Source organism: Amphiprion ocellaris, chromosome 17 (genome assembly GCF_022539595.1).
Source record: "Amphiprion ocellaris isolate individual 3 ecotype Okinawa chromosome 17, ASM2253959v1, whole genome shotgun sequence".
Taxonomy (NCBI): Eukaryota; Metazoa; Chordata; class Actinopteri; family Pomacentridae; genus Amphiprion; species Amphiprion ocellaris.
In genome coordinates this window covers 12,914,782-12,938,732 of record NC_072782.1, presented here as the reverse complement: position 1 = coordinate 12,938,732, position 23,951 = coordinate 12,914,782, and the positions used below count along the sequence as shown (strand labels likewise).

At 38.2% G+C, this 23,951-nt stretch overlaps 2 protein-coding genes across 2 annotated transcripts in view; both read right to left on the bottom strand.

The window, feature by feature from the left end:
• The window catches only part of slc45a2 (solute carrier family 45 member 2), a 35,461-nt gene extending 31,716 nt beyond the window's left edge, over positions 1-3,745 (bottom strand). Inside the window, exon 1 of the mRNA XM_023264678.3 lies at positions 3,604-3,745. The gene's annotated coding sequence lies outside the window, so the exon portion shown is untranslated. The remainder of the gene's footprint in view (positions 1-3,603) is intronic.
• Positions 519-23,342, bottom strand: amacr (alpha-methylacyl-CoA racemase). Its single transcript, XM_023264679.3, has 6 exons — positions 23,153-23,342; positions 21,513-21,769; positions 20,552-20,695; positions 15,853-16,013; positions 4,635-4,821; positions 519-3,770 (listed from the first exon to the last, which is right to left on the bottom strand). The coding sequence occupies exons 2-6, from the start codon at positions 21,757-21,759 to the stop codon at positions 3,361-3,363; spliced, it is 1,149 nt and encodes a 382-aa protein (XP_023120447.1). The 5' UTR covers positions 21,760-21,769; positions 23,153-23,342; the 3' UTR covers positions 519-3,360.
• Between the last annotated feature and the right edge of the window lie 609 nt (positions 23,343-23,951).

The following is a 23,951-nucleotide window of genomic DNA, read 5'->3' as shown; positions in this document are numbered from 1 at the left end:
TCCAGCTTTGTCTCTCTCGTGCCGTTTCAGTGTCGTGCTGCTGCTTATTTCTGCACGACAAATCATGTTACTCATTGAGAAATAATGTGACATAAGAGGAACATACTAGCATTTTGAAAGGTGTTTTGCAGTGCTGACTGACTCTGCAAATACCAGAAAAAAATGTACCTATGCTGCATATGACCTTTACATTAAATAAAGTTCAGCAATTAACATCGACAGCAAAATGTCTTTCGGATTTAAGCCCTCAAAAGCAATCATTCAAGCCATTGCCAACAGGCTGCAGTGAAGTGATTTAATAACTACGGCTCTGTGGGAAAATGAACAAATAATATACACCATGCTGCTGATGAGAAAACTAATTAAAGCACCCCAACAATCTAGTATATTCCTTGAGGAATTTATCAGCATCATTTATCTGTATTCCAGTTATTTTCTGTGTATTTAATGACTTTTCATCACTTCAGGGACTCTGCTGATCATGAATGAGGCTTTAATACAAATGCAGCCACACTAGCTTTACGTTTCCATGATATGTATAATTATTTATTTATTCTTGTATAGCATATATTACAATTTCAACATATGGAAAGCACAGATGTAGCTGAATATGTAGGAAAAAGCAACGCCTCGCTCCCAATTCATGTTCCTGCTCTATATTTTGTGCCAGGTGTCGCTCTGGCAGATTGCGCTTCTGATGTGTGAAATTTACTTGTGAATGTCTGTATTTATTAATAAATGAATATTTAATGATGCTTACCGATGTGTTACTGACAGGCTTCACAAATACAGAGCTAAACTACAGTGATTTTTCATGTTTTTTGTGCCATGTGTAGAGAGAGGACAGGAAAGAGAGGCTTGCTATTAGGGGCAGAAAAATGTGCGACAAGAAATGGAATTTTAATCATTTATATTTGATTTTGTATTGTTTGTCCTGAATAATTGCAATTAAAAAAATGGATTTCAGTCCCATAATTTGAAGTGGAGATGTGCTGTCCATCTTTACAGACTGGAGTGAACCTGGTCAAAGGTGTTGCTGAGACAAAAAGGAGTTCTGTGGATCTGCACTCGATGACCTGGATATCTCTCAGCGAATTGAATTATAAGAAGTGACTTTGAATTCTAGAGAACTGAATTTCCAGAGGGGATCGAACACAATATTGGATCTACTGAAATCCATTTAATAACACTGCATTCAGTTTCAAGTTTAATGGAGTTCAGATCCAATCGAATCTAAATCAAATTTAAATATCTAATACAATTCCTTAAATTGAATGATTCAAATTCAAATATAAAAGCTTCACATCGAGTTTCTAGTCACACACGTTTCTGCCCACATGCTCTGTCCTCTTTCTGTGACCACCTGCACTGAATTTTAATGCTGAGATATTCACAGTTTAGTTCTCCCCACTTACATATTGTCGAATGTCTATTGTCAGACACTGAAATCAAACTAGAAATTTCACTGCAGGTCATAAATACAATCATTACTTCACTGTCATAAGACAAAGAGAAAAAAATAAATAAAAACCGGGTCAGCGGCTGTGTGGTGAAATTGCTTGTACTGACATTTAGAACGACTGATCACAGTGAAAGGCCACAAACGGTGTAATGGCTCTACAGGGTTCACCAGGACCTTTCAATGCCTCACTGAATGCAATTTATTACCTCTTTCATGATCCGAGTATAAAATGAAATTATTTATTATTATATGTTTTTTTGCACTTCCAAGCAGTAGTTAACAAAAAGTCCTAATGGCATGATTCATTGAACTACAACTCCCTGGACCAGATAAAGTAGACTAGAGGGCTGAGAGTGCAGAGAGAACAACCTGCTGCTCAACGTGGACAAAACAGAGATGATCATCATCTTCCAGAGGTCACAACCTCAACATGCTCCCCTCGGCATCAGCGGCTGCACAGTGGAGAGAGTGGAGAACATCAAGTTCCTTGGAGTGCAGATCTCACTCAGGTCAGGACCTGAGCTGGAATAAGAACACCTCAGCGATGTTAAAACGGTCCCAGCAGAGACTGCATTACCTGAGGAAGCTGAAACAAGCTTCTCTCCCCGCCAGCATCCTCAGGACCTTCTACAGAGGTATGGTTAAGAGCGTCCTGACACACTGCATCTCAACATGGTACTCCAGCTGCAGTATGTCACACAGAAAAGTCCTGCAGAGGATAGTCATCGGAGTTTCCCCTCTGTTCAAGAACTTTTCCAGAGCCGATGCAGGAGCGGGGCTCTGAACATTGTCAGGGACTCCTCACACCCTCTCCATAAACTCTTTGAACCGCTGGCATCAGGCAAACGTTTCTGGAGCATCAGAGAAAGATCCACCAGACTGATAAACAGCTTCATTCCACAAGCAGTCAGAATAGTAAACTGCCGAGCAGGATCCTGGAGAAATGATACCTCATCTGATATGATGACGTTAAAGCTTCATGTGATTTTGATTTGATTTGATAAGAGAAATAAATGGAATTAATAGATATGCCAATTAAAAATGATTCACTTATTTAACTTCATTTAGGTTTTGGCTGAAACAAAAAGCAGGACTGTTGGTGCTGAATGAGATTTTACAAAGCAAGGATTGAACAGCCTCCCGTCAGCACATTTCTTGGTTGTAACAGTCCCACTTTTATTTCATTTGAAGGTGTCTGACATGTTTCACATTTGACGATGAAATTGCAGCAACAATCAGCTCTATTGGATTTCAGTGCCAAACTCTGCAACTCAGTTTACTTTATTGAGTAACTTACTATTTACTTTATATTTCTTGGTATGTCTTTCAGCCCATACACACAAATCTCTTTTGACGTGTGTAAATCAGATCAACCATGAGTGGAATAATTTTGCACTCATGAATACTGTGTGATTCAAGGAGCAGTTATGTTTTCTAAGACTGTTTTTCTTTGAGGCACTTACAGGGCAACAGTAGCACAAAAAAGCGGGAGCACATATTGAAATTAGCTGCTTTGACCCCAAACTGCATTCATGTACCCTCGGGGGGCAAAACATTACCTTTCACCTTGTCCAATACAGTGTATTAACTCCAGCAGGTTATTGTGGTTTATGAGAATGAATGCAATGGTGAGATGGAAAAGGATTTCATGTTTGTTAGTTTGAATTTCAAGCTCATTAAAGGACTTTTCCTTTCCTTGTCATTTTAATTGAATTCTCACACAGATGTATTAGACATGATTTCAATGGCTTATTTTTTTTTTTGGTGCAAATCAGTTTCTAATCTCCATTATATTCATGACACAGTTAATTATTGATTGATCTTCTGCTCGGTCTTCACCAAATATTAAAAGAGGGTGCCAGTGTGGCTTTTCAAAAAGGCCCTCGATTTGCATTCCTCTACAACTTTGCTTTGACTGCGCTACACTCTACGACCCCTGCTGCTACCATCTTGTCTATCTCTGATGATGCAAAGCCGTACTCTTCCAGGACCTCCACTGTGTGTTCTCCAGGATCAGGGCTGGAGCCGAGGCCAGGCTCAGCAGGGGTCCGAGATAGAACCGGGGCTGGTCGGGGGCTCTCTTGCCCGCTGGAGTCCTTCACAAAAGAGCCTCTCTCCTGGTTATGTGGGTGTGAGCTCACCTGCTCGAAAGTCAACACAGGTGTAACGCAGGCATCGGTCCCGTCAAAAATCCTCGACCAATCCGCCTGGGTCTTTGAGGCAAACCGCTGTGTGAAAATCCGTCTAAGCTCTGGCCAGTCATCGAAGCTCATTTGAGGAGGCAAGTCTCCAGTGTTCAACTCTAACCCTGGGAAAAAAAAAAACACTTATGTAACTCAATGGAGAAACATGTGTCAACAGCAAAGGGATGTAAAACAGAGAGCTGCTTTACATCTTAAAACACACGTTGCCATCGCATTGATCTCCAAATAGATCTTGATCTTTGTGAAGTTCCAAGTGGGTCATGTAATTTGATTATATTCAGAAATCTGGATTGCCCCTCAGACCAATACAATGAATGCATGTGATTGGTTAAGTCACTGAAATTTCAGAAGAGATGCTTTAGTTTCACTTGGCAATTTTAACACATTTGTTTATGCATTTCCTCTTTCATTAAATGCAGAGGACAGGGCTGTCTGGCAGTGTTGTATTTCTGCATAATGTGTGTGCAGTGAATACATCGAAAATAAAGCCTGCAAAAGCACAGCACTTCTGATTAATTCCTGTAACATATACTGTAAATATTAATATAAGACTACATTTTTTTAGGAGGAAATACATGCTGTCAGTATTCTGGTGCGAGAGGTGATCCTGGGACGTGTGTGAAATGTTTTGCTTGCATTACTGCATTCTGGTTGTCAGATTACCTGCTGTGCTGAACTGTGTGCTTTGAATAAATTGTCACACATTCAAATTTAAGCCTACGTTTGAGGCTACCTTTTAAAATGGGACTGTGGTTGTTACGTAATGACGAGATGCAAGTGTCCCAACCTAGGATGTGCTGCTTAAGTCATACTATCACAGGTTGGTGCTGAGGGGTGAAGAGAGTGCTTGCTGTACTTTATGCTACTCCAGGGTTCTGTTAAAGTTGATGGCATGGCAAGTGGCAGCTGCTTTAGAGGTTTAAGTCATGCAGAAAAACATCTCAGATGTGTGTTTGGATGCTACGAACCTTGAAGAAGCTGATTGTAGAACTGCGGCTCTATGGCACCCACAGCCATGTACTTTCCATCTGAAGTCTGGTAGGTATCATAGAACGGTGCTCCACTGTCCAACATGTTCTCTCCTCTAGAACGGTCCCACAAACCAATGCTACGAGATTTCCATATAAATGAGCCCGTATATGCTGCTCCTTCCACCTGTAAAGTGAGACAGGGAGACAAAGGTAGAACATAAGGTTGAAGTGTAAGACAGTGATATTGAAATGTGCATTACTTTCACTTGACACTTTTGTAATACTGCTCCTGTTAGTGATTCATTATTTAAAACCACCTCCAGTGTATGCTTTTTTATATGTCAGTCAAAGTATATAGCTTTTTAAAAAGACAGCAGAAAAATACACAGAGAACATAAAATGTCATAGTCATGCTGTAACATTAAATCATGGCACTTATTTATTGAAGTATTCCAGCGAAGTCTGAGAAATAATTTCATAAAGCTTATTCTGCTGGCATTCAATGTCTAAACCAGCAGCTGCCTATACTTATATTTAAGTCTGCATTTGTGCACAAGCTTTTACTGCAGCAGCAAAATTTAAAAAAAAAAAGTTGATCAAACAAGAAGTAAAATTAATATAATAAACCTGATTTTAAATCCCCTGCTAAGATGTAATCAGTCAGCTTTAAAACATTATCCAACAGGAACTTCAGCAAAAGTCCTTCAACAGAGGCTGCAGTAGCGGTACAATTGTCCCTTCTATTGCTGCTGATTGCAATCAATTCACTCAGTGCTGCCTTTAATGAAATGTGTGCTTCTACAATGCTCTGCATGTTCATTGTTCAAAATTGGCTCAAGCATTTTCAGCCAAATTGCTGCTCTCTGAGGGATCGGGGACAAATTGCACAAAAGAAGAAGGTAGCTCCTTCAAAGATCAGGACCTCAGTGCTTTTCTATTTTGGGACACAGTACATACATGTGATGCCATGATAATATTCTGAATGTATATTCTTCCTCTGATGGTCTTTGGTCATGCAAAATGCATTTCTGAATTACAAAGAAATATTTAATGTGGGCATCTGAAAAACAGACTTAATGCTCTTTGTATCTGTAATTTCCTGTACCCTACATGCTGCGTAACGCAGTTGACCACCTGCTGAAATACAATCTATTATTGTGGGTGCAGCAGCCATGAAAGCCTTTGAAACTAGAAAATTGTGAAAATAATCAACAGGACTAGAAACAGCAGTCACTGCTCTCCTTTCTTTCTCTTTGCATAATTAAAATCCACTATTCAGGACTGGCTGCTGTTACATTACATCCAATTTAAATGACTGTCTCCATCTTCAGTCTCCAGTTTTTAAATCTCTGCAAGCAAAACCCTCCACGAAACAGGACAATTCCCTGTGTTGCACATGAAAACATTTGAACTTGCACTCACTGATTTTTTTGCTCCACTTAGCGGCAGCAAAAACAGCTTGTGAACACAACGTGGACAAACTGTGATCTTTCAAATTGATTTGGTGATCATATTAGCAAACAGCTGCTTATCGATGTTTGTGTCCATCGAATGAACATATGTCCAATACTGACCATCTTTTAGCTCTGCTTATGGTTGCTACCAACTTCAGAGGGAAATCAGTCAGATTCTTTAGCAGCTTAATGCTACACTGCATTCACCTGCTCGTCGTTACCCGAATTTGTCTGATGTTGGCGTGTTGTAGTGCAGAGTACAGAGGGTTCAGAGCTTTCTCACTGAAAGCAGATGTTTCCAAAAACAACTCTCAGGGCACTGAGAGTGAACCAGAGCTGTAAAGCTGCAGGCCACACAGCTAAACAAAGAAAAAACACTCCGATTAAAGGTTTCATATTGTGTCACTTTTCAGCAAATGAATTTAAGTTTCACGTGTTTAGCTAAAAAAGAAAGAGATAGTTCATTTAATCATGACTGCAAAACATGTAATTTTGAAATGGGCTGTTTCAGTGTCTGTTGCTTAAAGTACTGGGATTGACTGCACGAAGCAAAACAGTCGACACCACAAGAGCGGACAAACGAGTGACCAGGACTTTCTAATGGTTCTAACTTGCTTTCTTTACACCACAGCTTTAGTTCTTAATTTATGTGTATGGTGAGTTTGTCAGACAACCTTGCAGTTTTAAAATCTGCAGTTTAGCGGTGCAACACAGCAGGTTGAAAATGGCTGTGAAGTTCCAGCTGGTTTACATTTAGTCTTAATGAGCTGCATTTCAGTCCCTATTTCACACTTGTTCCACATTTGGCTAAAGAAACAGATAAATTAAAGCAACTTTATCAGGAATTCTGCTGTACTGAGATGTAGTACATGTGAGCACAGAGAGTAGGAAAGAAGCAAATTAATATAAAATGCCTCTCTGCCAAATAGTGATTCAGCTTTAGGTGTTTGTACCATGCTGCTTTGGTCTGTCACCAAAATTCTACACAATGAATACTGAGGGCAGTGAGAATAAACCACAACAGTAAAATTGTAAGCCAGACAGCTAAAAAAGATATGAGAATCTCTTTAACCCTTTATGGGGCAAGTGATCATATTTGCTAACTTCTACACACATTAAATATCCGAGTCTCAGTGAGGTCGAGAAGTATGTGATTTTCACCCAGCCAATCTTCGAAGATCACTCTACATTACAGAACACGACATCGTAGCATTTGACCAATCAGCAGAGGCCTGCTGGAACGTATCAAACTTTCTTATTTCTGCGAAGCTGGAAAAACACAGACTTGTGGCTCGGTTCTCTTCCATATTTTCAGTCGAAACATCAAAACTAACCATGGTTAGCTGACGAAATTGACACATTTTAAGGTTGAGTAGTTGTGCTAAGTGATGACATATACATTTCTTGGAATGTTTTTTTTGCTTGTGTTTACCTCTAACGGGAAAGAAATTATATATGGTAATTGAATTTCAACATGAAAATTAAAACATTTTAGAAATGTCATAAAAGCAAAAAAGTCTTATATCCTCCAATAACACTCCAGGGTTGAAAATTTGAATTTTAAAGTATTTCAGTGAGTGCCCTTTAAAGGTTTAACATGAGGGTAGCTGCAAATGCAGGTGATAAGCACCAGAAGCCTCTTACACTCACACTGTTTTCAAATTGTCATTTGGCACATTAATATTATTAATCATATGGCTTTTAACCCATGTTAGATGCCTCTAAAGTCAGACATACATAACACTTGTGGCTTAATCAATACGCTTAAATTCAGACATAAGTCACTTTTATATTTGTGTTTCTCACAGCTTGATCCAGACAGTGACGAGAAACATGGTACATTCATATTTGTGTACATAGAAGAATGGACAGTACATCATGTATGTCAGTGATCTATAATTCATGAGGTTGTGTCACCCCCTATACATAACAATGTGAGCACATTGTAATCTTGTGTGTGCCTCTCCATTAACATGACTGCATGCAGTTCAGACATACACGGCTACGCTGACAATGATCACAGCAACAATTAATCACCAGGTTGCTCATCCAGTCATGGAACTGACACGTGCACATGCTGTCAGATTTATGAAAATGACCAAATGTCTGAAAGTGACTTAATTTGTCCACAGATGTGAGTCTAAGTGTAAATATGTCTGTGTCAGTTTGTTAGTCAGGGAGGTAGTGTAGAAAATACCGAACCCTGCCTCAAATTCAATTCAGTGCCTACAGCTGCAGCCCACGCAACCCCCAGAGGATAAATAGCTAGAAATGAATGGATGAATGGACAGTAATGATATGACTGATAACATGCTGGTGATGTTCGATGTTTGGGGCACAGCTGAGAGTAAATTACATGTCATGTCAAAAACATTCACTCAGCCCTGACGCATAACAGTTGGCAGCTGTGAGGCAGATGGTGCGCTGGCTGTCATTTCATCTGTTTCCTGAACCGGCATTGAGAATCACAATGGAAACACGTTCCATTGTCAAACAGGACAGGACAGGACAGAGCAGGTGTTTCTACAGCCTATCAATAAGACCTGCTTCTGAGGAAATACGAACTGGAAAGCATAGAAGTTTTCAAATTTATTGTAAACTATTATGTTTGAGTACTACTATGTGTAATGTTAGGAGATTCTTTTCCACTTGGCATTATATCCAGATATTGTGGCTGAAATGAATGTCATGACAGTAGTTACTGTTTCCCCAATATATAAGTACATGTTGCAACATTGCAAAGAGAAAATAATTAAATTGATGTTCAATAAAATCAGCTGTGTTTGGTTGTTATGCATCACATCATAAATAAACTGGAAAATGAAAACTTTAACAACTCGTTTTGCTTGTTTTTGTGCTGTTTCATTTGCTATTTATTTTACTCAATCATTAATTTAGATAACAGAATTTTGGAAAGCATAAACAGAGGAAACACTCAATTTATTCACAGAAATTTAATCAGCAGTTATTTTAATATCCGATTCAGCAATTTTCAAGCAAAAACACTGACCATTTATTTGAGCTCTGCTGCTTTTTGTTGTCTTACGAGTGCTGGCCAAACAATAATTAGAAATTTTTCAATTACTTTCTGTTTTGCTCTAATGTTTTAAAACCAAATGACGAATTCATTAATCAAAAAAATATAGAGCAATTACATCAAGAAATATTTTTTTGTATCCCTAAACACAATAGGTAATATCAAATGAAGTAATATTACTATTCTACATACATGTTTTGCATTTATTTTGACAACTGTCTGAGAATAAGTGCATTTAAATTTTTCTGTAATGTGTACCAATCATCAGGAGGCTGTAGCCTGTACAGAGCGATGATGGTGTGCATTTAAAATAACACCTATAAATCAACACTGATTGTGTGTCCATATTGTGTTTCTTTCTGAGTGGCAGTGGCTTCTTTCAAATGTTCCAAATGAGAGGAAGTTTCCACATAGAAAAACTGTGCCCAGCATCCGTTCTTAGAGCCCTCTGCCTTTTCTATGCAGCTGCTCTAAGCTCATTTAGTTAAAACTTTGCTTTTTAGAAAGGCACTGGTGTCTTCAGAGTTGTTCATTTTTAGGCAACCAATTATATGGGTGGGACTTGTCACTTTTATAATCCACAAATTGGAGAAACTGGTTTTGGCTGTGTCTTTCTGCTTCAGCATGTATGTTATGTCGAACAAAAATGATCCCAGCGAGGAGAGATGCTAAAAGGAGGTTAGAGTGGTGATAATTTTATCACAGACACAAAACCTCTGCCCTGCATGGAAGCACTTTTTCGATGAAATGATGGGTTAAACACTCTCCGCCATCCTGCCCCCACTTTTCTGCCAGAGAAAAATGCTATTTGTGCGGACAGCTTAATGACTACATTATTAATCAAGAGACAGCACGGATGACATAACAGTTCTGGAGACACTTATACCTTTGAGCTGGAAGAACTGATGTTTGCTCAGAATTAGCTGAGTAATTATGCACAACGTACAGTAGAGGGCATTAAACCCAGAAAGCCCTCCAAACCTCAAACAGTTTCTGGGCTTCTATTTTGCTCCAGTCACATTCTTCGTCACTGTGGGATCTTTGATAACAACAATATAACCTGCACCTCTGCTGAAACAGCACAACCATAGCTAGAAACTGAGAGAAAAAAAATACTCTGTGCAGTATAACAAAGGCATAATGTAATATTTCATTTAACAAAAACTGCTGAATTTCCTTTTAATAACTAAACTTTTCCAAAATGACATAGAATTTTTCCAAAAAATATTTCAAATCTGTCTAAAACAGCTGAAAACCTTTTCAAAGTGACTTAAAGTTTGTCAAAACGACTTAAAATGATTCAAAACTTGACGAAAATGACTTCAAATCCACCAAACAAAATAAATTGCGGTAAGAATAACGCAAAATGTGTAGAAAACAACCTTAAAGGTGGCTGAATAACAAAACCTGTCCAAAAAGATTAAAAATAATCCAAAACAACTTAAAATGTGGCCAAAATGACACAAAAACCTGTTCAAAATGATTGAAAATCTTTAAAAATTAAGCTAAAATGTGGCTGAAATGACAAAACGTAAGCCACAACAGAATCAGAAGACAGGTTTGTCAACAGCTCGGTGATAGGTGGCTCACAGGACAATTGCTTCCTGCACAGCTTAATAGAAGTTGTAGTCAACAAGTCTCAGTTTCAACTGTGGAGAGAAGACTTGGAGTTGCAGGTTTGACAGGTCTAATTGCAGCAAGAAAGCCATTGCTAAGACGTCAAAATAAGAAAAAGAGGCTTGCCTGGGCCATGAAACACCACCAATGGACTACTGAAGACTGGAAGAAGTTATTATGGACCGATCGATGAATCAAAATTTGAAATCTTTTGTTCATCACGTAGGAAAAAGGATGGTTCCTCAGTGTGGGACATCAACTGTCAACTTCCATACTTTTCTCCCATCTGTTCCGTTTAAGCACAGTTCAGCCAAAAAAGTCACTCAATTGCTGTCACAGTTGGTCGCAGCTGAGTCACTAATGGCTTGATGGGGTCGCAGCAAGAGACTTAGAATGTTTTGTTATTTTCATAATCCAGTTTGTTAAAACAGTAAATTTTTTGGCAAATTTTTCAACGAGAAATGTAGAATAAAATGATTTTGATGTAGTATCACATTTAAAGCCTAGATTTGGTAATGTTTTCCAATGCAACTACAGGTTGTACTTCAGGGTAGTTCATGTATATATTCAGCAGCTTGAAAAAATGGCGCTGACAAACGGTATCATTTTCCTTAAAGATAACATGCCTTTCAACCTCACCAGCAGGTTTTGGGGTTCAGATTTCTAAACCACAGCTGACAACAGAATATCACACACACAGACTCAGTTTCCATTTTATTACCTGTACAATCTAATCAAACTCACTTGATCTGCTTTTATGACCAGGTGATATATGCTGTCATGGTGGTGTTATTGACTGTGTTATAATGAGAGGTGTTTCTAATATCTTTCCTGCTCTCTTGTTAATATAACTAGGGAGAACAAAAAAAATCAGAAACCCGACAGCGTGATTATCTGTGGCCTCAATAACACACACATAACAATCATAAACATTACAGACTCATAAAGATGTAGAATTTTTAGCAACACTATTGTACTGAATTGCAATAGTTTGACCACTTGTTTATAAGAAAGTGGCCACTGAGTGCACTGTTCACGTCTCATGTCTACATCTAAATGCATATTTACATCAGCTACTCCTTGACTCACAGCTTGTTGGTGAGAGTTTAAAATATGAGATGGCAGCAATCCATGTTAGTGTGTCTCTGGTGAGACATTCATACATGTTTCTGCCCTTATGCCGCCCACTTACAAGTCTGTTGGCACAGCATAGCAGCACAGCACGAAAATAATAAATGAAACTAGCAGTGAAAGACAGACATATTATTCTCCTGAGCTTTCTCAAATGAAAAACAGGCTGCACAGTGATGTACATTGGGATACACAGGGGAGAAAAGTGAAAGAAAACACGCCTACTGACAGCAGGTAGCTTCAAAATAGTAGGAATTATAATACATAGCTACGGGAGTTGACTGAAGTGAAAACAGCTTGCATGGATATAGACAACAAGCTTTATCATCTGATCACCAAAGTGGTGAACACCACGTACACTCGATATTCAACCATTTAAAACCTAATTAATGTAAAATAAACAAATCAAACTGAATTAAAAAGAAAACTAGAATAATCACACATCGCACACAGCGGCATAGAAGGTCCAAGGTGGTCAGTTCAGTATGAGACCAAATGAGATGTATGGTCATGATCTTCCTTCTGTTTTAGTAGAATATTATGATGCCACTGTGAAGCTGACCTATGACCTTTATGATAAAAAATTGTCACCACTTAATCATCTTGTCCCATTAGACATTTGTGTCAAAATTAGACTAAATTGCGATTTTTTAAGTTATGGTCAAAACTGTGTTTTTTGAGATCACAAAGACATTTGACCACCAAATTCTAACCACTTCATCCTTCCATCAAAGTGATTGTTTATGCGAGACGCAGTAAAATTCCATCCACGTTTTCCTGAGATACCGCATTAACAAGATTAGACTAACAGACAACTTAAAAAGATAAAGCAGGACTAAAAGCGGTCAGTAACCTCAGGGGAATGGAACCATTTTATACATTAAACAAAATTGCTCAGAAAAGAAGCGGAGATTATGTAACTTTCTGAAGTCTGAGAAAATAACAGGTCTGCTCACTAAACGTCACCGATTAAAATCATCAGTTCCTCCGAGCCGAGTCTCATTTCATGAGCTGAATCATTGAAGTTTGCCTCAATCATGTCTTTGCACATTTGGAACTGCGGGAAAGCAGCATGAAAGGCCTTATTAACTGTGTCTCCTAAAATTACCTGATGGAAAAGTTTTAGAGAGCAACACAGAGCAGCATGACTCATCTACGTCAAAGTCAGTTAAACTACTTCTGAACCTGATGCTGGTTCAACCATCTCTACTGCTGTCTGCTGAGACTGACTGTGACTCTTCATTTTCTTAGTGATTCATCATTAAGACGAACACTTGAAACATTTGTGATTAAATGTGATGTTTTCAGGTGATCAACTAAGAAATTAAAATCTTACAGAAAAAACAAGAGACCCTCCTTGGCTGTTCAAAGGGTAAGAAATGTTTCTGATTGTCATAGGTAAATTGTATTTATCAAAAACACACCAGCATTAAAGGATCCGGTGTATTTTAAACTTGACTCAGACTAAAATTCAGGACTTATTGCTTCACTTTCGACGCTTCAGTTTAAAAGTCACTTGTTGATCCTGGTCTTAAAGCTTGCAAACATATTGTGCACATCCATTTATCCACCACAACTACGCATACACACATCGACAAGCCACAACAATAAAACGACAGTGAGTGACATTGATCATCCTGTTACAGTGCAGTGGTCTACTGCTAAACCTTGGTTCCTTGTGGTCATGTGGATGCGACTTTGACATGTATCGACTAACTACCCAAAAATTGTAACAGATCAAGTACATCCCTTCATGGGAACAGCGTTCTTCAACATCAGCCGCCTCCTCAGCAGGATCTAGCAACACAACATAAAAACTTTTCAGGAACAGCTAGAGCAGGGGTCACTAACTGGCAGACTGCAGTCGGGATCCGGACACAGAAGCCGTCTGATACGGACCCGGACCTGTAATCAGTGAATTGCAACGGGATTTTAAAGTTGACGGGTCACTTCTATTTTGCCGGCGCAGCTTTTCCAGTGTTTACAGCATTGGTTATCAGCTCAGGAAACACACACGCAAATTACGCACGAGTTCAGCCATCCCACATGACGCTACACAGTCAATGACTTGGTCTCTGAGTGGCAGGGGCTAAAGCTAAAGCTCTGCATTCAGAATACAGTTGAGAGGCAAGGGACAGACGAGATGAAGACAGGCAAAAAAGAAAAATAAGTAAGCGACACCGAGAGGAAGAAGCTTTCTCAGCTATGAACATAATTAATACTAAATATTGTTCCAGACTAATCGATGGGCTCCAAATGTGTTTGAGAATGACCCTGACACCATTCAGGCCACAATTCAAAATACTGGCAGCTCAGTTCTCTCATTAAACAACAGGGGATATAAGGGGAGTGATATAAGACAGGGAAAAAAATGGAAGTGTTCCATTGTTTAAATTTAGGTATCGTTAAAGATCTATATAAGTTGGTTCAGGTTGTTCAATCATTATTTTTTTCAAATTCTGCCCTTTATTTTCAGATGTACATTTATATCAAAAGTTATTTATTAACAAATGTTGTCAAAATGTTTTTGAACTGTACTGAATATATTTGATTTGACAGTCAGTTATTGATTACATGCAGACGCTAATAAAACTACCAGGTTACATCAACATATATCACACTAATTCAAGTTAGATATTATGATTTTCCAGACCTTTGCTTTAATACACTTTCTCTGACTGGACCTCACTTAATTTTAGTTGAATACCCCTGTCCTAGAGGGAGGCACAAAAGATTCTGATCTGTAACAATTTAGAGGTGGTCGGTGTGTGTGTGTGTGAAAATAACTTCTGCATAAACACCAGGACCCAAGGCTTCCTGGGAGAAGATTGCATTTTAACAAGATGATTCATATTATTCACTTCCCCCGGCAGTGGGTTTAACATTGCGGCTGATCAGTGTGCGCTACTTTATATCTCCTGCTTATTTCTCGATTGCTGTTCCACCAAACCAAGATAAATTCTTGCATGTGCAAACTTACTTGGCAGCAAACCTTATCCTGATATTTGTCTACATTCAAAGCTTGTTCTTCTTTGTGCAGCTCTAGAGGGCTTCAAGGCCTAAAATCTATTTGTTACAAACTAGAGGTCACCATGAAATACTCTATATGAAAACTACACAGAAGAATCCCGATCCTTCATCATACAACATTTGGATTCAGAAAGTAGAAGAACTTAATGAGATGAAGACCTGAACTCTAACTTGAGGCAGAACTTAAAATAAAACATAAGCTGAAAAAAATTGTGCCTCAACTTTATGGAAATAAAAGACACTGTAGCTCAGTGAGTAAAATACTTGCATAACCTAAAAGAAAAAAAAATATTCACAATAAAATAAACGCATCTGCCTTTGTTATGTACAGGACGAGATACTGTGTTTAAAACAGTTACACAGCTTCACTTCTCTAACGACTTCATGAGAGCGGTTCTGCTTTGTAAGCTTCCAGCAGCATTACAGCACAGCAGGGTTCAGAGACTTTGAAGTGCTTTTTAAGGAACTGTGCTAAGGGCTGTCCAACTTATCCCACTAATCCTGACATAAAGTTTGCCACAGTGCAGTGCACCATCACCTGGCAGCATCATGCACAGCAGTACAGAATACATAGTAGTGTGTAGTTTGCAGCACTTTACTAATTTAACTGTTTAGAAAATTTGCTAAGCTGTGATAACTTTCCTAAGCTGTGAAATAGATATCTCAGAGGGGTTTAACCTACTTTTCTGTGACCCATCAGTTTTCACTCAGGATTATCTGCTTTTTATTTGACCTTATCAGTGGTAACTGTGGTAATACACACATAGGCCTTTGAATATGTTTCCTGCAGGGCTGCCATCAGGGTGAATGTGCCCTAAGCTCGGCCTATGACAGAGTGTGGCTGCAGTTTCAAAGCATCTTGGTGAGACCAGAGAAAAAAAATATCAAAGAAGTACTCATGCATATGTATGAAAATGACGTGCTTGTTTACTGGAGTTATGCTTACCATGCTGGCATCAATGACCTGTCCTTTTCCTGACTTTGTCCTCTCCAACAATGCTAGAACTATTCCCAGAGCACAGGTGAGACCACCACCTGCAAAGTCCGCTAACAGATTCAGCGGAGCGTAGGGCTTCTCTCCGCTGCGTCCCAGCCGGGATAAAAGACCTGTAATGAAGAGGCAAAATATTCACGCTAAATGAAAACAAATAGATCGTATACTTCAGTGACAAAGCAACAAAAAGTTACTTCAACTGCAAACAGTAATGTTTTAATATATGCAAGGGTACGAAAATGTATACAACTCCTGCAAAGAGTTTGCGCTTCAGTCTGAGAAATTCATTGCTTATGTGGTTGAATCACTAAAAAATGTAACTTCTGCACAGGACATCTCTCTCCTATGCTGCTGTCAAACAGATATTAGAAAAGATCTTCAACATGAAGATTCAGAAACTTTCTCAAAAGTTTGATTTCCACTTTTTCTTTTCCTCTGTATGCTCTCCTGGGTGCCAATTAAAGAGACATACCTACTGTGCAGCTGTCTAGACTGACTACTTTGCTCTGTAAGGACTTTTGTACAAAGTGTACAAAACATTCTGAAAAAACCAAGAGTAATAATTCGTCCAAGGTCACCTTTTCCAATCAATTATTTAAATGTGTGTAACATTAGAAGGGGTTTGCTGGGGATGGCACTGATGTTTAAAAACAGTACTTTTGCCTCAACTTGCATTGATAATGTCAAGTCCTGCATACTGTTCAGGTACAGCTGGGTTCTCTTTGTGTGCTGCAAAAACAGACTGAACAGGCTGCAGGCTAGTTCGTGCTCTCCGGGTCCAAATATCCGCAAGGGTTTGTGCGATCTAACTTTTGTCATTTGCATAAGTCAGCAAGAGAGTGTCTTTGTGTGAAGGCCGAAATTTGTGACCGCAAGACTGCACGGACTGACAAGTCACCAAATTTGCATGTGTCAAGCTGAGGCGATTACGAGTCATCAACGCGTTTATAATTCATCATTAAAAGAGCTCTAATTGAAGTAGTCACTGCTGGACTTTGGAGGTGCTTTACTTTGGACATGCTTTTCATCCATGGAGCCCAAACACAGTGGGAAGTCTCCCAGTTCTTTTCAGAAATGGGCAACGAGACCGTCTGTGTCACAGACTGAGATTTACCCTCAAAACTGTAGTATGAATGTAACCATGAGTGCTAATAAGTGAGTCCTAAATCTGTTACTGGAGCAATTAAGAGGCGTCCTTGTAAAGCAAATACAGTGAATATATTACATAAATCAATCTATTAAGTGAAAAATTATGTGACTGAAATTTAACTAATACTCACTACAAATAACAAACATTTTGCAACCCTCTGAACCTCAAGCTGTTTCAAGATCTGCTCTGCTCCTGTTACATTTTTAATCACCGTGGGCTCATTTCTAGCCACAACATAAAGTCCTGCACCTCTATGGTGCATTTGTTTGATTATTCATTTACAAAAAAAATGGAAAAACTTGTTATCAACATGTAAAACATTTTTCCAAGTGCCCACAGGTGTTCTCAATACTGGGGGAAAAATGTAGCACTACATAATGAAAATATTTTACATTTTTGTTTTGTTTCCATACTTGTCTTCTCTCTGCATTTATAGACGTTCAGTCCAATTCAGTCAAAAACATGATTTTTGGTCATGGTTTCATGCTTGTCTAGAGATTTATATTTTAGAGATGAAAGTGGCTGTTGGCAAAAAACCCTGAAAATTTTTTTTCTAAGCAACTTTGCCAAGTGAGCGCCGAAAGTGCTCCAAGAGGCTGCCGAAGGCAGCCTTATGCGAGTGCCGAATAATAAATTATAATAGTGTCATTGTTACAATTAAATTAACATAGCATTATAGTCTTTATTAACAATAAGAATATATATAAAAAATTAAAATGACCACGCAATATTCAATGAAGATAAAAATTGAAAAAATGACCAAACAATATAGATCTTCAATGGAGTCTATCTTATCAAAAGCATGCACAAATGATATCTATTCACTCAAAAAAATGAAAAAATTATGGTCTATCTATCTAAAAAGTTCCTAGTTTGTCTAATTTCCTGATATATTCAGACAAGAAATCGTCGTTCGTATCTTTCTTTTCTAAAACATGCACAAATAATATTCATTCAAAAAGAAAATGAAAAAAATATTCTAAGTCCTGACCTGAAAAAAATTTCGGCAGAACGTCCCCTCAGGGCCAAGCCCAGAATTTCATAACCCCCTTCCCTCATTAAAAGAATAGCACAAAACTGTGAAAATGTTAATAAAAATGCGGAAACATTCCCGTTAACATGTTCAGTAATGTAAACTATTCAGTAGTTTAGTACCCCATATTTCATATATTAATCATTTCATACTCTAGTCTAGATGTGTCACTAATCTATTATAAGGATTATATTATAATATCATTAAGACAGGAACCTTAAGACACAGTAAACTATCAATATATTGATATCTATTTTTGTAAAATTTAAAAAAACGTACCTGGTTTGTCTAATTTCCTGATATATTCAGACAAGAAATCGCCGTTCGTATCTTTCTCTTCTAACCACGACCACCGGAACGCGTTCTTGACTGTCGCGTCTACAGCACGCACGTCAGCGTGCCTGTCTACCTGCTTAAACATTGTCCTGACAGGTACGGGTCATTACATTTACACAAAAGCAAAGGTCGTCTATTCAATGAGCGCTATTCAATGATTAATCTCTCCTTTGTACTCAAAACTGGCGCTATTCAGTGCATCCGCTCTCGCAAATTCTCGCAGCAATGTATTCAGCACTAGATTGGAATCGCGTCAATGAACGAGATTCAAAATGGCTGCCTCCGTACAGGAATATAAACAACAAACAATGCATTAGCGATAAGAATAAGATTTTCAAAAAGAATACTATCAATCAAATTCTGATTTTCACTGAAAACTTCGATCAATTTTCCCAGATTCCCGGAAATGAACTCACAAAATTTGAAATCCCGGATTTCCGGGAAATCCCGGAAAACTTTCATCTCTGATATTTATTTTTAATCTTTAATTTTTTTTTTTTTACAGAATGTGAGTCAAACAACAGATTTTTGGCAGACGTTTAAATGAGACCTGCACAGTAAAGTCACCTGACTGAAATATCCTGATTTTACGCTTTGATTCAGTGAAGTTTTGCGATGGAATGGCCTGTTGCGAATTGAGTAGATCTGATCTAACAAATGTTTCTGTTTTTACAGTTTCTTGCTCTGATTAATGCTGGAATTTTGGAGTTTTTATAAAGATGATACAGCTTTCTGGCAAGGTATTGTTTTCAATGTGAAAGTCAATGGACAAATGAAGATGTATTTTTTTTAATACACAAAAAGGAGCTTTAAAGAGAGCATAAGTAGCAAGTGCTGTGTTACAGTAGCTACAATCTGTAATCTTATTTTTTACATATTGAAAATTACATGACTGCAGAGGGTGAAATGATTTTCAGTTTATTTTCTGAAATCCACCAACATTTTCTATTATGAACAATATCTGTTGTTTATGATTCTTGTTTTCTGTGGGTGTAAACCAATGCAGACTTCGAATGTGGACAGTGGAAGTACCCACACCTCCATTCTCAACCATTCTTGGTAGCGATGTCCTGATCCGATCTCAAAGGTCAGGATCGAGAACTATCAAGGCTGTTTTACCAGATTGTTATTGGCACGAACACAAGTCTAATCCTTATATGTATATGTATCTGCTGTTACACGCTAGTGATGCAAATATTGAATGATTTTACTAACAAATGCAGGATTAACACAGTGGACATTTAGTCAGCATGCCACTTGGATAAAGGAACACTGTTTTAGTCCATTCCAGCTTGTCTCAGAAACATGAGCTCTGTCCGGAGGTCATAAAGTGTCACCCAAGTCTTTGTCATGGTGGCTTGTTGCTAGCTAAACCCCCACAATGCTCTCTTCTTGTAACACAGAACTGTTCATAGTCTGAGTTCTTGGTCACTACAGTGCTGAACACCAAGATGCTGGTACCAGGTACTGAAGCTAATCTACAATACTTGAAGTCTATGTTATCTAGGAAAATGGTATTGGATCAGATTGGCAGACACTAAATATTAAATGAGTTGGATTAGATCAGGAGCGAAAAACTGCACAGCATAGCTGGAGCTTGTGGAACTTAACACTATGCCATTAGTGGAGAACATGTACAAATCAAAGTACCTACATAGTCTGTGGAACTGAACTACAAAGTTGTGGATAGTGGAGAATCTCCACACAGCCTCTCATTTTAAACACGCATGCATTAAGTTTTCCAGTTGCATGTGCAATCAGCACATTTGCAATACAAACAAATTTCATGATCGCAAATTTTGGGCTGCACATAGATATGCAGTGATCATGTTTATGTCACACTGAATTTACATTTAATTGTCCTTAATGCACATCTTGTAGCCAGGTGTGTTGGACAATGAAATCGTGTAAAAAGCTTTTTTTTCCTGTTTTACACAGGCCAAAACTTTTCAGAGTAAATGCACTTTGAACAAAGCTAAAAGAAAATACATCAACAGAAAACTTGATTGACTTCTCACAAGACTCATGGATTATCTGTTTTTTCATTTTTATTACAAATACATGATGCAATTCTGTAAGTCCGCAGTGTAAGATGTATAAATATTTGAAACATGAACACGGTGTGTTCTGACCTGACATGGCGAGGTAGTTGATGTCATGTCCAGCTGCAGTGGCATAAGACCCAGTCTGGCCGTACCCCGTCAATCGAGCGTAGATCAGACGAGGATTTTCCATCAGCAGCTCAGCTGGACCGAGACCCAGTTTCTCCATCACACCTGAGCGGCAAGAAGAAAGTCGATCCATAATTTAATCAAAAAACTTTTCTCTATCAGTGTCTGCTCATGTTAGCTCTCACTCAGCAGGAACCTCGGGGGCTGGAGACTCTAGCTCTTTTGATCCTGGAAATATCGATTGAATTTTGTTTTTTTAAAGTCTTACATGGTTTATCATAAAATGTACAAACACTCAACCAGCAGTTGGCAATGTTCTTCTCAAATTATACTTTGAGATTTAAATCAAAAATAGGGGTGTTTTTTTAATCTCCAAAGTTATAAAGGTGTTTCAAACAGTTTGTCTACATGGGCTTCTATATATTCCACCATTAACACAATGAAATATTTTAAAAATACCGGTCATGTCTCTTGTTTTCGACATTTAATCAAGTAAATGCACTCAAGTGTTGTACTTGAGTACAAAATTGAGGTATTTATACTTTACTTGAGTAACTTGCATCATTCACTATTGATGAATATTCTGTACTTTTAAAAACCCTGTGCACGACATATTTCTCTACATATACTAGAACACATGTGATATCGGTATTCTCTACTTATGTACAATCTGTGCAATATAGATAATAATCTTTGCAATAATAATATTTCTCTCAGTCATGAAATAATCTGTGTAATACCACTGGCATGTGCAATATTGTTATTTCTGTAACTCATTTTGGTTTATTTTTATTTTTGTACTACATTTCCTAAAACACTGAAAATGTCCCCGCTGTGGGATTAACAAAGGCAATAAGCTTTGTTATCTTATGGATTCTGATCATCCCATATTACAGAGCTTTTAGCAGCGCTGCAGTCTGACCTTTACGATAGGGCTCAAGGACCACGTCAGACTGAACACACAGCTTCCTGAGCAAGGCTACTCCTTCTGCTGTCTTCAGGTTGATGGCCACAGATCTTTTCCCCCGGGCTTGTGTGTCCATAGACGCCGCAACCTTCGTGCGGTCCACACGGATCACCTTGGCTCCGAAGTCTGCCAGGATCATGCCGCAGAACGGTGCTGGAGCCAGGCCCGCCAGCTCAATAACTCTCACCCCAGCCAGTGCCATGATGAAAGGACTGCAGGGCCAAATAACAGAAACACCTCTCAGTATAATGCAATCCAGTGTAACACCAGTAGCAGGGGTGAGGTGGACAGAGGCTAAGATCAGTCTGCCATGTTATTACGAATTTCCCTATTAATATTGCATTTTCCATTTGTCATAAATTGATTTTCTAGCTGTCTTCACAATTCAGCAGTTGATTAACTTCTAGGTAAAGACAGAAAACAACGGAAATTTCCTTGGCTCCAATTTTTCTATATGGAAAAGCAAACAGCTGAAACGACTTTGCAAATTGGAGGATTTATGGCATTTCTTAATCTTATATTATAACAGTAAATTAAGAGAACAGGTTTAGGTGGTTGTTAGTTGATAAACAATACCCATGATTTAATAATCTATCCGATAAAGCAGGACCAAACACATTGGGAGAAACATCTAGTTGCAATACGATTTGCAATACAGTTTCTTTGTTTTGTTTTTTTTTAGTTGAGCTTCAGCCTGATATTTACTGTGTAAAACATTTAAAATGTGGTGAGGCACTGTCAAAATATTCCATATCATAATGTAGGATGGTAATAGATTTTTGCATATATTTACTACAATTTGGAATTGGTACATAACAATAGAAAATAGAGCAATTATCAGAGAAGCTGACACTGTATTGCAATAATTAAACAAAGTAATAGTAAAAAATAAAATTGTTCTTATAAGAAAGTAATCGAATCTTTCTGTAAAGAAATTCTGACACTGAAATAGAAAAGTCACTCACTTATGGCTCAAAAGCACATTTTAAGTATTGCACATAATTCAATCTAGTTGAAACTAGCTAGCAGTTAGCTAACGGTTGGTATAACGTTGCAATGAGCGTGCGACATGAGTATCATTTCTAGCCTATATTTCTTCACATTTTGAAAAACTAAATACGCCGAATTAGCTGTTAGGCGTTACTTTTTGTTATGCATTATTGCATTTTCTCATAGCTGTCAGCGACTTACTTTGATGGTGAAGAAATTCTAAAAACCTGAAGATTCTCAGGCAAGTTCTGACAGTCTCACCTGCTGTAACTTTGGACTTTGAAACTCAGCCAAAGTACACGGCTTTCTACAAACTGTCATGTCTTATGAAGGACACATACAAAGCTCGACACAATGCAAATACTTCTGATACTCCGTACAAACATTATCTGACATTATTTTAACATTAAACACTAAGTTGGTAGAGCATCAGTTTGCAAATCACTGACAGTTTAACCAAAAACAGGCTCCTTCTCGGTTCAACCATTTTGTTTGCAGCGCTGTTACGAACGACAACACAACAAGAAGTAACTGCGACATTAATAGACAACTTCTCAGCGCGATACACAACAGTTTGAAAGCCATATGTAAACAGTCTGTCCTACCTTAACTCTTAAGTGGAGGGCAAGACACCTTTGCTGCAGCTTCGTATACACCAGAAAGCCGAGCACAACTAAAGTTAGCCGTTAAAAATCTCTGAACAGAACTGGCGGCGGATCACATGCCGGATACATAGAAACAGGCGGTACGCATCAGATAACTCATTTATGAACAAAACTTACATTACGTTGAATATTTAGGCAAATACATACTTTAATACTGTTGCTTTTGTGGGTAAATATTGCGAAACAAATGCTGTTTTCAGAGGGTAGTATATCTGACTCCGCCTAGCCGGGCAGCTTTTGGTGTACGCTGGTGTACAATAAAAGCGAATCCTATTTACGAGCGGCTTCCTCAGAGTGGCGGCGCAGGATTTCTGGGAAATGAAGTTTTTACATGTTAACTGCTTGCTAGAAAACACTAAACGATATTTTACCATGTTGTGACATTTCATGACAAATAACCAATAATTTATTCGAGAATGTAATTAAACAAATTAATCAGCAATGAAAAGTTTCCCAGTTGGCTTTATGTGATTTTAACACAATTTATGTGGATGTCTCAACTAAGCCCACTGGGTCTTCCTGCATTGTATATGACTTGCTATCTTTGTACATTTTAAAAACTATACAAAAATAAAAATATTAAAACAGGGCTTTGTTTGAAAACTAGGCTGAATGCAATGAGTTCATCATTGACAGATGAATGTAAGTCTCAAAGAGTTGAGTAAAATGCAACGCTTGTGAGTACAAACTGAGACAGCAGGTTACCATATCACAATCTTTCTTCGTCTTGGAATGAAAA